At 36.4% G+C, this 15,075-nt stretch overlaps 1 protein-coding gene across 1 annotated transcript; it reads left to right on the forward strand.

Annotated features, from left to right (window-relative positions):
• The first annotated feature begins 11,770 nt into the window (after nucleotides 1-11,770).
• On the forward strand, nucleotides 11,771-14,814 carry LOC131053393 (DNA damage-repair/toleration protein DRT100). The gene is made up of 2 exons (XM_057987994.2): nucleotides 11,771-12,173; nucleotides 14,629-14,814. Exons 1-2 carry the CDS (start codon nucleotides 11,837-11,839, stop codon nucleotides 14,676-14,678), a joined length of 387 nt encoding a protein of 128 aa, XP_057843977.1. The 5' UTR covers nucleotides 11,771-11,836; the 3' UTR covers nucleotides 14,679-14,814.
• Nucleotides 14,815-15,075: the final 261 nt, after the last annotated feature.

Consider the following 15,075-nt stretch of genomic DNA (forward strand, 5'->3'; position numbering starts at 1 on the left):
TTGTTGGAAGGGCAATAAATGTTTTATCGAGTTCCCAAGTATTAGTGACCAAAAGTTTATATCTCGAAGCTTGTTGTAAGGTTTGATTCTATAGAGCAAGTAGTCGAGTGAGGTGATAAGGAGGGTAGTGAGGTGAAGAATGTGTTAGCTGGAAAATCTACCATCCTCGTAAGATCTTGATGGTTGATGTGAGTCCCGGTCATTAACCATGCCAAAAGTGCCAGCATTTGAAATACGTTATTCACCAAGTTAGGTACAAATGTCAAGAAAGTAATGCAACTATCATAGACATTTCACACAAGTTTTCACGAAGAAAAGTTAAAAAGGTTGATTTGCATGAGTAGATTGAGTGTGTGAGGCCAGGGATGTGGTTGTCACCATTATGTGTTTTCCGTGTGATATTCTCAACAAAGAGGACATGACATTATTAAATATAGAGCAGTGTGAGGATAAAATAGTAGTTGCCTATTGGCACTTGGAAGGCTGTGTGATGGAATTTGAAAGTGTTCTAGCTATGCCAAGGCCCTGTAAATTATGGATCGTGTTGCAAAAAAATGCAGAAGTCCTGAAGAAACATATGCAAGGAGTCTATTGTATAACTGGAAAGGGGTATTGAAAGTTTACATGACTTCTAGAGAGGAACAAGATTCTCAAAGTGCACATGCAAGACTACTTTACAGTTTGTAGATAATTCTAGCCTCCTTGGTGGTCAATTTTTCCCTTTGGAAGTAGAGAACTATGGAGACAATGAAGGGTGCAAGCACTGAAGATGTGGGTTGGTGTTCCTTGCATCAATAACCACCCATGGTTGGTGGTGACTCAACTCATAGGATGGTTAGTTCCCGTGAAAGCACTGTGATTTGGGCATGAAGGCTTTCATGAGTAACCATCCACGTGGCTACACTTCAGAACAAAGTAGAGGCAATCACCTCCATTAGGTCATATTTTGGTGAAGGGGATAATTAGGTAAAGTGAGTTGGACACATGTAAACAACCTAAAGCTAGTTGCATTCCTTACCATTATAAAAGGAATTCTAGGGCTGTTAGACAGGGTTCTGAATTTTCTCATTTTTTGGGCAAGTAAAATAGGGTTGTGTATAATCTAGTGCTAATAATTCTATAGTAAATGAATGTATGGATTTCTGAGTGGTTTCATTTAGTTCACAAATAGATTGTTAAATTGTTGCAGAAATCATCTCTATCTATATTTTCAATTTTCATATGAATCATAATATCAACGATGTTTTGATTTGTCTTGATATTTTCTTGTCAATGTGTAATTGTGTGAATAGGTTTCCTTCAAGGAAGGAATTAAAGTCTATATGCAATTTGAAATTATTTTGAGATTATATTTGGATTGTAATAATGGTTTATGCAATAACAAAAGGAGTTGCATTAGTGTAAGGCATTGAAGTTTAAAAGGCTCACTAGTTTGAAGTGATCTACTCTTTGGTTTTGCATTCATAAGCTAGGAATTGACTCAATGCCCTGGAAATAGACACTGGTCTACTGAAATTGTCCAAGATTTGTTTTAGAAACACTCATAATCAAAATCATATTTCTTCAGCCCATTAATGGGTTTCATAGGGTTGATCCTATTGCAAAGCAGAGACATAACATAAAATGGAACCCTTGAGATGAAGGGTGGATCAAGGTGAACTTTGATGGAGAAATGAGAGGAAATATGAGCCAATCAAAAGTTGGGTGTGTGACTCAAAACCATGAAGGGATTATTTTGGCAAAATGCAGACTAGGTCTGGGGAGTACAACAAATAACTTGGCAGAAGCTAATGCGGCCTACTAGCAGTTTAAGTGGCTAAAAGACTCGGAGTGAGATAGATACATTTAGAGGGAGATTCAAAGATTATTACACAAGCATTAGCAAAGTGGGAGGCAACCCATTGGAAAATTGACAAGATCATTAGGATAGTAATTAATCTACTAAAGGAATTCCCACATTTGAAAATTTATCGCACTTTGAGAGAAGGTAACAATGATGCAGACTTTTAGGCAAAGATGGCCATGGAGTACACCCAAAATTAAATCAGGTGGTCAGAGACTAGGAGGTAAAGTTGACTTGCATAATTGAATCAGGGAGGTTAGCTTGGATTCTGACCAAATTATTTTGTTAAATTCAACCCATAGATGCAAAATTGCACCATGTTTTTCAGATTGGTGTATGATGGAGGTGGGAGAGGAGGTGATATGAATTTTGCATAAGGAAAGGAGGAATTTGGTGGTGCCAAGAGATGACTGACTGAGGGTGATGTATTGATAGAGTAAGGAAGTTCGGACACCAAAAAATCTCCAGCACGTTACCGTATTTATATGCATGGGAGATGTTACCATTTCTTGCCCCAATACCAATTTGGAAGGAGAATTTATGGTGAAGTATGGATTGGCTAATTGTAAACCACAGAAGGGGAAATGAAATTATTTGTTTTTGCATTGGTGTCCTTGTGAAGCCAATGGATAAGTTGCAGAGCGTAGGAGTCAAAATGGAAGCAAACTTCTCTATACAAACAAGTAAACATTAGGTGGAATTTTGTGGATGCATTATAGATGATCGACTGGCAAACATTTTTGTGTATGAGTAGTGCACTTTCTTGACTAGAGTGAAGATCGTCATGTTGGGGGTGGAATATTTGGAGGGGTGTTCAAATAACACACCAATGTAGACATTGTCTCACTGTTCATGGCATGGTGTTTGGAGATAGAACCATGTTGTTTGGTGGTAGATATTATGTGCATGTGTGTTAAAAATAATGGTTAGGTGGATTTGATGAGTTGATGGACCTGGTGTGGGATATGAAAGGGTTTGTAAGCCTCAAAGGGAGATGGCTACATGTGAGTGAGTTTTCCCCCCCACTTTGACCATTTCTGGTTTAGAGTGCAACATGCAACAAAGAAATTAGGCGAATGACGACACAGATTGTCTTATGAGGGGTAAAGCAGTACATCTTATCTATCATCACCTAGGAAACACAACTAGAAGTATCCAAGTGGGGGCCCTATGAAGACTATCAAATACTCAAGATCTAGCTAGCTTCCCCGAGGAGAAAGCATGGATGATTGAAAGGGAAGGGGTGAGAAAGATAAAGACAAGTTATAATACTTGGTGAAAGCTCCAGTGGGAGTGTGGAACTAGAGAGCGAGTTGTGGGAACAAGAAGATGGGAAGTAGGAACTAGAGGATGAAATGAATGTGGATGAACAAATAGAGGTAGAGGATGTGAAAGGAAAGAAGGTGTTGGAGGGGGCATAGAAGACGATGAGAACCACCAAATTTTGGTTTTTGTATTGTAAATTTTGTTTCCTACTATATGAATTAGGTTTGGGTGATAAATTTTTGTCTCTATGGATGTAAAGGATTTTGGGGTTTGATGGTGCCTATTTTGCAAACATGGGCCTAAAATTTTGATATGTACATTTCTTTTCCAAAATAACAAACATACACATTTTACTGATAAAAATAAATCATCTTTCTTTTCCCTACACTTTCTTTCTATTAAGTTATTTTAGTTGTATCTCTTTGGAGTTTTCAATGGCATAAAGGTTGAGATAGAAGGAATTTGTTTGACCCATTATTCCTTTATGTATATGATATGAGATACATGACTTATTTTTTCTCATCTATTTTCAAAGAAAGTGGGATTATGTATCTGAGAACAATCTATCTTCTATTGGTCTGTAGGTTGTTGTTTTTATGAAGTTATTATTAATGCAGGGCCAAAATTAGGAATACCCTCCTGAGTATGATGGAGCTCAAAGTGAAGAAGGCTATGAAATCCTTGTTATGTTGTTTTTTCTTGTCCTCAATTTTTTATGGGGTTAAATGTATGACCTAGGTGTTCAATCCTATTCCCTAAGGTTTTGTAATTTCTCTTAGGAATGAGGGTAGCAAGAAAAATCCACCAACAAAGGGATAGATGAAAAAAGAAATATGGAGAGATATAGATGTAAAGGTCTAGAAAGAGGAAGAGGTGGGGGGGGAAGAGAGAGAGAGAGAGAGAGAGAGAGAGAGAGAGAGAGAGAGAGAGAGAGAGAGAGAGAGAGAGAGAGAGAGAGAGAGAGAGAGAGAGAGAGAGAGAGAGATGGATGTAGATTATGTATTATGTATTATATATTACATATTTTATAATATAACAATTAATAAAATATTTAAAATAAAAAAAAAAGTTAATTTTTTTTAAATATACAATAAAGTATTTATAAATATAATGCTTTTGATTACTTAAGTAGGGAAATGGCCTTGATCCCTCACAAAAAAAAGACTTCAAAAAACAAAATTGAGCAACAATAGAACAACAACTAACATAACATGGCCAAAAGCCAGACAAAAATCATGAAGCTAACCCATTAGAAAGTAATAAAAACACTAATAGTTGAAACCCATCCCTCTCAAAAAGGTCTATTTATAAAAAATAATAGCACATAAACATAAACAAACATAAACAAACATAGTATGATAATAGGAGTTTGCATTGCAGCTTTTGCCTCTCCTTTTGGGGTCCAAAATAATCATGTGGTTGAAGCTCTAGCTATGCTAAAAAGCCTCCAACTTGCTCAGGGATTCAAATTCAAAAAAATATGGCTCGAAGGGGACTCCTTAAACATCATCCAAGCACTCAAAGGTACAAGCTCTGTTTCTTGGAATATTACTAACTTAGTTAAAAGTGCTAAATATTTGTTAAATAACTATGTTAGTGTTAGCATAACTCATACTCTAAGAGAAGGTAATAAGGTAGCGGATCTCTTAGCTAATGAAGGGGTCAATTTAGACAATGATGTTAAATATATTGGAGAAACTCATTGTAAAAGGGAGGTTAAAGAGCAATTATATTTTGATCGTATCAATGGGTCAAGTTAATATCATGATTATATTTTGGGGAACAAATTCCAAAGACAGATTTTGGGGGCGGATTAACTGCCAGTTAATGAGTGCTTTTTGGCATCATTTCCATGATCATATGCGTTAGGAAGATTATAATCATAATTGCTGGGTTTGTGCAGCCATAAACATAAGTTTCAAAACAACCAAAGAGTCTTTGTTCAATAACTCTAGAATTTACAAGCATTTGGGGTTTCATCTGCGGACTGTGAATTATAGCTGCTGGTACTTCTACCTGGAGCTCAAAATGGGTGGTAATTTAAACAGGAACGAGCCCCCAGGATGTGAAAATTGGAAGAGTGAACGAAAAGTCTGGAGAAGACTTCATAGATATGGCTTTACTGACTATATGGAAAAGATTCACGGAAGCAGAAATTCTATTTCTCACGGTTTTGCCAGAGGCTGGAGTAACAACAGAGTTACCCTGTTCGGGGAGATATGGCAAATTGATGAGAACTTGGTCGCCAAGGTCACGGGTTTGCAGACGGAGGGCACCAAATTTTACAGAGATCGGAAGTATGCAGCTGAGGCGTTCAAAATCTTCTCGAAATCAGAGGATGAGAAGGGCAAGCTTGTGAAGAAAGACAACATTTCCTATTACATTCCCCAGTAGGTAAAGCCCTTTTGGCAAAATTTTTTAAGGGTTTTAATGGAGTATTTAATTGTTGATGGTAGATTTACAAAAATCTATAACTATCACTTTGCTATTTTGAACCACTTCCATCATGGGGCCAAAATATACCTGCCTTTTTATTTAGCATCCTCTCTGAATGAGAGTCTTGTTGACCACGCTAAAAAGCCTAACTCCTACCGTATAGCCCATAAGGGGCTTATATTGCTCATTTATGAACATCTGAAGGACAAGGCTAGGGCGACCAAAGATGACCCTCTGATCATGAATGCACATATCTCTAAGAGCGGCAAAGATTTAGATTCGGATGAGGAACAACCTAATGCATCTACCCACAAAAAAAGGAGAGATGACACAGATAATGTGGATACGAAGGTGCACTGTGATGTGGAGGAGGAAAAGGGTAAGGATTTGGAAACTGATATGGAGTATGAAAAGGATGAGAACATTGGTGAAGAGGATGAAGGGGGTAACTCTGAAAACCCTCACTCTAACCCTATGGGCTCGGATAGCAAGAATGTTTCTCAGAATGCTAAAGAGGATGACAATCCCAACTTTGTGGGCACTGAACAGGGTAGGGATTCTGCGACCACCATCTTGAATACCACTCGTAACTATACTTTGAATTCCTTCAACTTCCAGAAATGGGTTGTCGACAACATTACTAGCATGCCAAGTAAATAGAGGGAGTTGGAAAATAAGATTAATAAGTTGATTAAGGACTCTGGGAAAAAGAATGATGAGACGGAAACCAGTGAAGCTGAAGAGGAAATCGAGATGGAGGATTGGCTGGAAAAAGATTTGATCAAAGGGGATTCGAAACACATGGAGGATGTTATAAGAACCTTGAAAGAACAGACTGAAGAGAATAAAGACAACATCAACTCCTGGGTCGCCCCTACCGAGAAGGCCCTAAAAATATTCATGAACCATAGCCTCCAGGTCCTCAAAGTCTCATCACAGAACATGAATGCTTTGGTGGGCCATCTAGAAAGGAAATATTAAGAAAAGAATCTGGTTGTCATTGATGATATTCCAACTTCCAACACCACCCACCAGACTCCCAGGCACAGAACAAGGCAGAACACTACTGGGATGGAGATCAATACGAAAGATAGCCAACTGAGAGAGGAAAACAACGACCTGAGGGAAGCGGCCAAGGCGATGATGCTCTTGGTTCAAAATGCTGAGGAATCTATTAAAGTTTTCAATTAATTTATAATGTTGGGTTTGGAGCCAACTTCTTGTTGGCTTCTTGCTGTCTTTTTCTTAGCTGTTGGTTTTTGTGCTGGTGTTTTGCAGTTGTTTTGTTTCATCTCTTTAATGCTTATCTTTTGATTTGTAATAGGGTTTCGGGTCCCCTAAAACCTATTTTTACTTAATCAAAAACATAGTATGATACAAATTTAAGCTTAAATAAACACTACTAACAATCACTAAATAAAAAATAAACTTAGTCTTAGGTGGCACAAAGGTCTCATTAAACATATTGTTCAGACAATTAAACTTAAAATGTAGTATAACTAATAAACCTAAGCCTTAACAACCTTCTAACGCTACTGGAAGCATTTATATCAGTAAGCTTCAAAAAGACGACAAAAAGGAACAACATCCAACACTCCATCCTGAACCTTTGCATTATTTACTATTGAGGATTTTCTAGTTCCTAGCAAGCCTCCTCATCTAGTATTGCCAAGTGTTTGGGTCCATGTCTTCATCATTCCACCTGAAAGTTACTCATTTCCTACTGCTTCTTGTCCTACTCGTAAAAGTTACTTGTATCCTGCTATTTATTGGCCTTACTCCTTAGTTTTCTTTGCCTTGAGACAAATCCCAAAGTAGATTTTCTCATAATTCTGTTGGTAATGGCATATAGTGAACTGATAGTTGTGCCCATCTTCCTCTTTCTTTTGTGGCATTCCTCTGCTCTAGTTTCTAGGTTCATAACATGAACAGGTCTATAGGTCTACAATTTGACCCTTCAATTTGGCAATGTTTTCTTCTTTCTTCATAGAGGGTTAATCCTAAGAAATAGGCCCAATATCTTCCTCACCAAAAAAGGAAAGGGATGGGCTTCTTTGAAAAAACCTCACACCTTCTTCCTTAGGCTTGTTAGTGGCTTTTGAATTTTCCTTACTCTTGTCCACTTGCTCCTCCTTCATATCCTAAAAATTCCCATCTTCAAAATATTTAGAAGAGAGGTCCACATACTCTTTCTACACATAACCCTCAACAAAAATAGGGGTTTCCTCATTAATTACATTCTCAAGCTCCTTTTGTCTTGACAAATTATATGTGCAGAAAATCTCTCATCCAAGCTACCATCCTATTTATCAATTTCTTACTTGTCCTCTTCCTTATCAGCAAACCTTGGCTCTTCTAAGTCAATGGTGATGCTTTTTTTCATGGGGCCCTTATTAGTTTTCCTAGCCTTCAAAGGGTTGGTCTTGGGAGTAGAGGCTTTTCTTTTGTCTAGGGTAGGTTTAAGAAGTGAAAGCTCTAGATATTCATTAACAAGGGGTTTTTGAAGCTTTTTTTTACCTTTACGATTAGGTTCAATTTTGCTACTTTTAGAAGGCAATAATTTAGATTCAATAAGTTCAATGCCAACCAAGTTGTTAGGGGCTTCTTAAAAGTCACTAGGTTTTACAAGATAGGTTAATAGGTGACTTCATGGAGGGTAGCGGTCAAAGGAAAATTGATAAAGGGGATAAATTAACCCTATATGTATTAAAGGGGGAGATGCCTCTCTACAAATACTAGCAAACAATGAAGTGAACAAATAGAACAACAATTCATTTTTTTCCCCATGATAAAGATGATTTAAAATAAAAAAATGATAGTTGTGATCAGTGGAATAACACCCTTCTAGGGTAAAATATTATATTTGCATGGAAACTCACCATTGCATTTAGGGCCATCAGGATGGAGTTATCATAGTTAATTTGCAACACCTTTGACCTTTTAACCTTTTCAAATAATTTATTGAGAAATATTTTGTAGCCCCCCAAACTTTTCTTTTCCACTTTTGTCCTTCATATTTCAAACTAGTGGATTCCACAATAAGCTCATGGATAGTTGCCAATGGTAACCACCCCCTTCCACCAAGAGTGGCAAAATTTAGTTGACATAGCCCTGTTATAACCTTTCATGGAAAATAAATAAGGGGTCATCCCCACCTTGTCAAAGAGATCCCACACTTCGTCATTTTGTTTTAACGCATTGCAATCCCTAGGTTCTAAATATTTTAGAGCACTCCTAATTACAATATTTGACCTAGCAATTGTCGGAAGAGACAAGAAGACGGGGAGCAATTTAGGCCCACAAATATTTCCATTGTCAAAAAAGGAAAAAATGCAAGAGTAATTAAGGTTAGAATTGTCTAAAAAATTAGTCCATCTCACACATGTGAAGTGACCCTTCCATAAATATCTAGCCTCATGGGATACAAATGCAAGATATCGTCATCCCCACAAATCCTTCACCACTCATGGCAATGATAGCCAAATAAAAACATGGCTTATTTGTAACATTCAAATCTTTAAAATCATTAAACTCCCATGTACTGAGAAGAATCATAATTATCATCTAGAATCAACCACAATCAAGAAGCCACATCAACATAAGATACTTCATCCAAATTTGAATTTAAAAAATATGTCTTTCTGCCCCCTTTGTCTAATGTTCTTTTTTAATACCACGCTAAGTATTATTAACAAAAAGAATTAGTATCTTTTAGGTAAATATGTCCACTTTCTGAAGAGAGAATCTCTTTTAGGCTAGGATGACATTGGGAGAGCAATAGGAAGGCTAGCTTGGATTTGGGTGTACATTTCTAGGCCCCTAAATGAAATGAAATGTAGGGTATACTTTTTGAATTTCAATTTCATTGTTGGTTGTTGTGGGTGCAGTTTTGAGAGAACAAAATGAAAGAAAGAAGGTCACTTTTGAAGGTGATATTATTCTATAATTCACCATATTCTTAGGTCTATATTAGACCAATATCAAATTGGGAAGGTGTAATGTGAAACCAATAGGCTCACCTAGTTGTATTCTAAGGTTGTTTGAAGTTTCAATGAGAAATCCTTAAGTTTTGTTTCATCAATTTGTTGTTAGAAGGAGGAATATTAGTAGAAGATCACTTTCCACTAGAAGAATTCATTTTGCAATTCTTGGATCAGATCTATATCAAATTGTAATGTGGATGAGAAGCCAATAGGCTTGGCTCATTGTTTTGCAAGCTTTTGCACAATTTCAATGATAGTTTCTATGAGTTTGTTTGCATAGTTTTGGTGTTCAAATCCCTCTTATTTTCTATTATAGATCACATTGCTTGATTTGTTTGCATTTTATTTTAGTTTTTTCCTGAGAGAGTAAATCGGATTGGAACGATGTATTAAGAGGCTAATAGGGTTAGCTTTTTGTTATGTAAACTTGGATTCAATTTCAATAGCAATTTCACAAGTTTTGGGTCCATAAGTTTCATGTCTAAATTAACCTATTTTTTAAAATTATAAATTAGATTTGCATAAGTATTCAAGTGTCCTTCAAGTGTTTTTTATGGAGTTTCTTTTAGCTGTTTATTGAGAGGGTAAATCAGATTGGAATGATGTATTAAGAGGCTAATAGGGTTGGATCTTTGTTATGTATTTACTTGGTTTAATTTCAATAGTAATTTCACAAGTTTTGGGTGCCTAAGTTTCATGTCTAAATAAACTTTTTTTTTTTTATTATTAGAAAGTGGATTTGCATAAGTATTCAAGTGTGTTTCAAGTGTTGTTAGGGAGTAGGACAATGCCTTGCACCACACTATTTGAAAACTTGATGAAGCACCTTCATGAAATCTGCTAGTCACCTAATACATAGGAATTGATCACATTAGTGGATAACCTAGTTGACAAACTTTATAAAAATTTATAGACTACATGAGGGATCAGATAGTAATATATATGCATTAAGAGAGAACAACTCTTCTCTAAGAGCCTGCTCTCTTTCGAGTGTTAAAAACTCTCCTCTATCATATCCATTATGAGAAAATAGCTTTCCTATGAGAGTCTACTTTCCTCCAAAACTATCAATATCCCACCTCTAGTATTGTGGGAACCAAATCATTCATTTGGTGTATAACAATAATAAAAGTATTGTTGATGCACTAACCCTAGACCTATTTCAAAGGTTACGCTATCCACAAAAAAGGTAAGCGTAGATACACTAACCTCACCTATTTAAAAAATGACAACATCCAAAAAATTCTACCAAGCATTGTCAAGCTCTCATTCTCCATGAAGGGACGCAAATATGGTAGTTCTTCTCAAACAATCTAGCATTCATAGTGAGAATCTCTCTTGAGATGGGGAACTCCTCCAAACTTCGGGGCATCCATCCTCTTATTTGTCATATTTATACTTTAATCCCCAAATGTAGCATGGAATTTCATTGAAGTTTGTGAAAGCCCTACTAGATGTAGTGTAGATGGCCTCAGGAACATATGCAATATTTTATACATGTGTGATCATAATTAAAAGCAAAGAATTGGACATTGAAATCAACCAACAATGCACCCTCACAATAAATCTCTTCATAGTTCAAATGAACTCCTACAATATCCTTATTGCTTTGTTTACAAAACAAGCATCATATATATTTTTTTACAAAAGAAATACACTTGTGTAATTTGAACAGTAAATTTGTAATGTAGAATAGTAGTTAATATATATTTTTAAAAGAATTATATTATCATTTTCGTAGTGACTTTAAAGTACATGCATGATTATATAATGTCTTCAAATCATATTTTCCAAACTTTCATTTCTATAAAGCTCACCTTTGAAAATGAAGGTAAAGAAAAAGTATTTGAATGTTTTATATAACACCAAGTTATTGTGAATTATAAGTTAATAGTTCAAGTCTCAACCTTATCCACTTAATGTAATAGGTATATGCATGTGAAAAATCTTAGAATGATACGAAAACACATCAGGAACGAAAAGAGGGTGATGTTTTGTGGTCGAGACGTCCTTTATAAACAAACGATCTGGATACCGTATACGTTACGTGAAGGCCGAAAATAGTCCTACACGCTTATCTCCTCTCTCACCAAAACCCTTGTTTAGAGATTCTCTGTCTATTTCTACTCCTTCCGTGTGCTTTCGGTGCGTTCTTCACGGACTCGCCAAAACATCGATATCGAAAGGAGCCGTGTTGACTCCGCTCAGTTTTACGCGTTGCCGACTCTTTCATTGACCGGCACACAGGTTAAGAACGGCCCGCCCAGTGCACAACTGCAATTCCCTCCTCCCCTCTTAGTTATCCCAAATGGCCGTCCCTTTATGCAAGCTCTGTATTGTTTTCATTTCAGTTTTTCTTGTCTTGAGCCCTTCTCTTTCCCATCGATTGATACCCAACAGATGTCCTTACCACGAATCCCAAGCTCTGCTCCGCTTCAAAGCTGCCTTGAATGACTCCGAGGGCTATCTGAGTTCGTGGGTAAATGGGACAGACTGTTGCACCGAGTGGTTCGGCATATCCTGCGACAATCACACCAATCACATTGTCTCTGTTTCAGTTTACTTCAGTCAAGGTGTGATGTCTGAGAGCCTGTGCCAACTTCGCTTTCTCACATCACTCTCTATATCTGGACTAGCAACACCAGGTACTACCATTCCTCCCTGTTTGGGAAATCTCTCTTATCTTCACTCTTTAGATTTATTTGATAATGGCTTAAGTGGGAAGATTCCCCCTTTCGTTTGTTTGCTCACGCGCCTTACAGTTCTTGATCTTTCAGCCAATTACTTCAATGGAAGTATACCTTCCTGCCTTGGCAATCTTGCTTCTTTAACTGACCTTTCCCTTAGAAGCAGTCAACTTAGTGGAAGCATACCGGCTTCTCTTGGAAGTCTCTCTCTGTTGAGGACTTTAGATCTTGAAAACAATCAGCTAAGTGGTACCATTCCAGATTCCTTGGGCAATCTTGCTTCTTTAACTGACCTTTCCCTTGGAAGCAATCAACTTAGTGGAAGCATACCGGCTTCTCTTGGACGTCTCTCTCTGTTGAGGACTTTAGATCTTGAAAACAATCAGCTAAGTGGTATCATTCCAGATTCCTTGGGCAACCTATCTTTGTTGGGGAGGTTGGATATTAGCAATAACCAACTAAGTGGGACCATTCCCCCTTCATTTTCTCAGCTTTCCACCCTCTTTTTCTTGGATGGTCATGGCAATCCTTTCAATGAAATGATGTCTTCTTCGTCACTTCCAGCTTCTCTAGTAAGTCTATCCTTGTCACTAAACCATAACCAGTGCATTTCAGAAACTTTCCTTCACAAGTTTACAAGCCTAAATGCTTTGTATTTGTCCAATTGTGTGCTCAATATTAGCGCAACCTGGATCCCACCCTTTCAGTTATCAGATCTATCTGTAGTGTCGTGTGAGATTGATGGTGAATTTCCACCTTGGATCTCAACACAATTCTCACTTCAAAGATTGAAATTGACTAACGTCAGTCTTCTGGGCGTAATTCCCTCTTGGCTATGGGAAACTAGTCCTCAGTTGCAGTTTCTAAATCTCTCCGGAAATCATCTGGAAGGATCCCTATCATCAAATACTTTAGCATGGATGCAACTTGAAGCACTAGATGTGTCTAGAAATGGATTGAGTGGGCACATCCCATCATTGTGGTCTTCTAATATTGAAATATTGCTGCTTAATGATAATTTGTTCAGTGGCAATATTCCTTCAAGCATGGGCAAGTTATCTAGACTCAGTTTGTTAAATCTTGCAAACAACTACATAACTGGAGTGATCCCTGCGAGCTTGTCCAATTGCTCTTCTCTTGTTATCCTAAATTTGGGAAATAATGATTTGGAGGGAAGCTTACCGCATGAGTTAAGTAAGCTAAATGGATTATATTCATTAGTTGTTCACAGTAATAATCTGAATGGATCATTCCCTTCTTATATAGGAAATTGTTCAAAGTTGCAAGTTCTTGACGTTGGAAACAATTTATTGGGAGGTGAAATACCAACATTAATTGGAGATCTTTCAGAGCTACGAGTACTAGTGATGAAGGGGAACAATTTTACAGGCACTATTCCTTTAGAGATAGGCCAACTAATGAATCTCCAAATCTTGCTCCTTTCTTCCAATCATATCTTAGGCTCAATTCCACACACAATTGTATTCCTGCAAGCAATGAAAAATGAAATCGAAGATGGCTTTGTATTATCCACTAATTCTACTGGAAATTATTATCAAGATGGATTGGATATGACTGTAAAAGGTATAGATCAACACTACTCATTTATTCTATCTATTCTCACAGCTATAGACCTCTCAAAAAATCATCTTGAGGGAGGAGTTCCTTATAATCTTGGGAACTTGAAGGGCTTGAGGTTTCTAAACCTTTCAATGAACAATTTGAATGGGACCATTCCAAGTAGTTTGGGAGAAATGAGTCAGTTGGAGTCATTAGACCTTTCAAGAAATCACCTTTCAGGACATATCCCTATAGAGTTTAACGCTCTAATGTCTTTAGGTTTCTTGGATTTGTCAAACAACAGACTTTCAGGAAGTATACCACAAGGACAAATAATGTATTCATTTGATGAATCCTCTTATTCAAAGAATCCTCATTTATGGGGGTGTCCCTTACATAGAAAATGTTCTTGGCCACATTTCTCCAACACAAAAATTGTTCCTCGTCCTCTAATCTCAATTAATGAAGAAAATAAAACCACTAAATATCCATGGTATGAGATAGCATTCGGATTGCTATATGGAGTAGGTTTTGGAGGGATGATATCATTGATCCTAGTAAAACTGAGTTGGACAAGGAAATACTTCAACAATGTTGATACAATCCTAAAGTTTTTATTTCCATGGATGGAGAATTTGACAATCTACACCTCATTGAAATGTGAGTTTCTTTTGTTCTTTAAAGTATATCTTATAATTCTATATTTAATTGCTAAAACTCAAAAGGAAACTAGTATCATTTTTAGATATTTTCTTTTGTTATTATATTTATCAATTGTAGATTATTTGCAATACTTTTAAATTTAATAATTCAATCTCTTTATTATTACTAATATATATTTATTTGTTTACAGGAATCTATTTTTTTCTTATGATGGTTTCTTGGTGTATTTTCCTTGCTTAAGATGTGTTACTCTTGGTCGCCACACTCAACAATTTATCTTATTAAGTTTTTGTACTAAATCAAGACTCTATATACTTGAGTTTTTCGAGCTCTATAATCCATTACACATGCTTTAGAGAAGGACATGTATGCAATAGAAAGCTCATATACTTTATAATGAAAATAACAATTTGGTTATTATTTTTTACATTTTAAAAATTTCATTTTGTTTGACAATGCGAAAGCACTTGAATGTTTGTGAAACACTTGATGTAACACCAACAATCTAGTTGTAAAAAATATTATGATGTAAACAATATATAAAATGTTAAATAGTTTTTAATTCATGAAAAAGTATGAAATACTTACCTTCTTCATTCAACAATATGAGATGTCTATAAATGTTTTAATTTTAAGT

This window comes from Cryptomeria japonica, chromosome 11 (genome assembly GCF_030272615.1).
Source record: "Cryptomeria japonica chromosome 11, Sugi_1.0, whole genome shotgun sequence".
NCBI classification, from domain to species: domain Eukaryota; kingdom Viridiplantae; phylum Streptophyta; class Pinopsida; order Cupressales; family Cupressaceae; genus Cryptomeria; species Cryptomeria japonica.

What these genes read in the sequence shown, in the direction of transcription:
- LOC131053393 (XM_057987994.2), top strand. Translation starts at nt 11,837, where the DNA reads ATGGCCGTCCCTTTATGCAAGCTCTGTATTGTTTTCATTTCAGTTTTT. An exon ending in ATCTGGACTAGCAACACCAG is followed by an intron (nt 12,174 to 14,628) that starts GTACTACCATTC and finishes ATTTGTTTACAG; the next exon opens with GAATCTATTTTTTTCTTATG.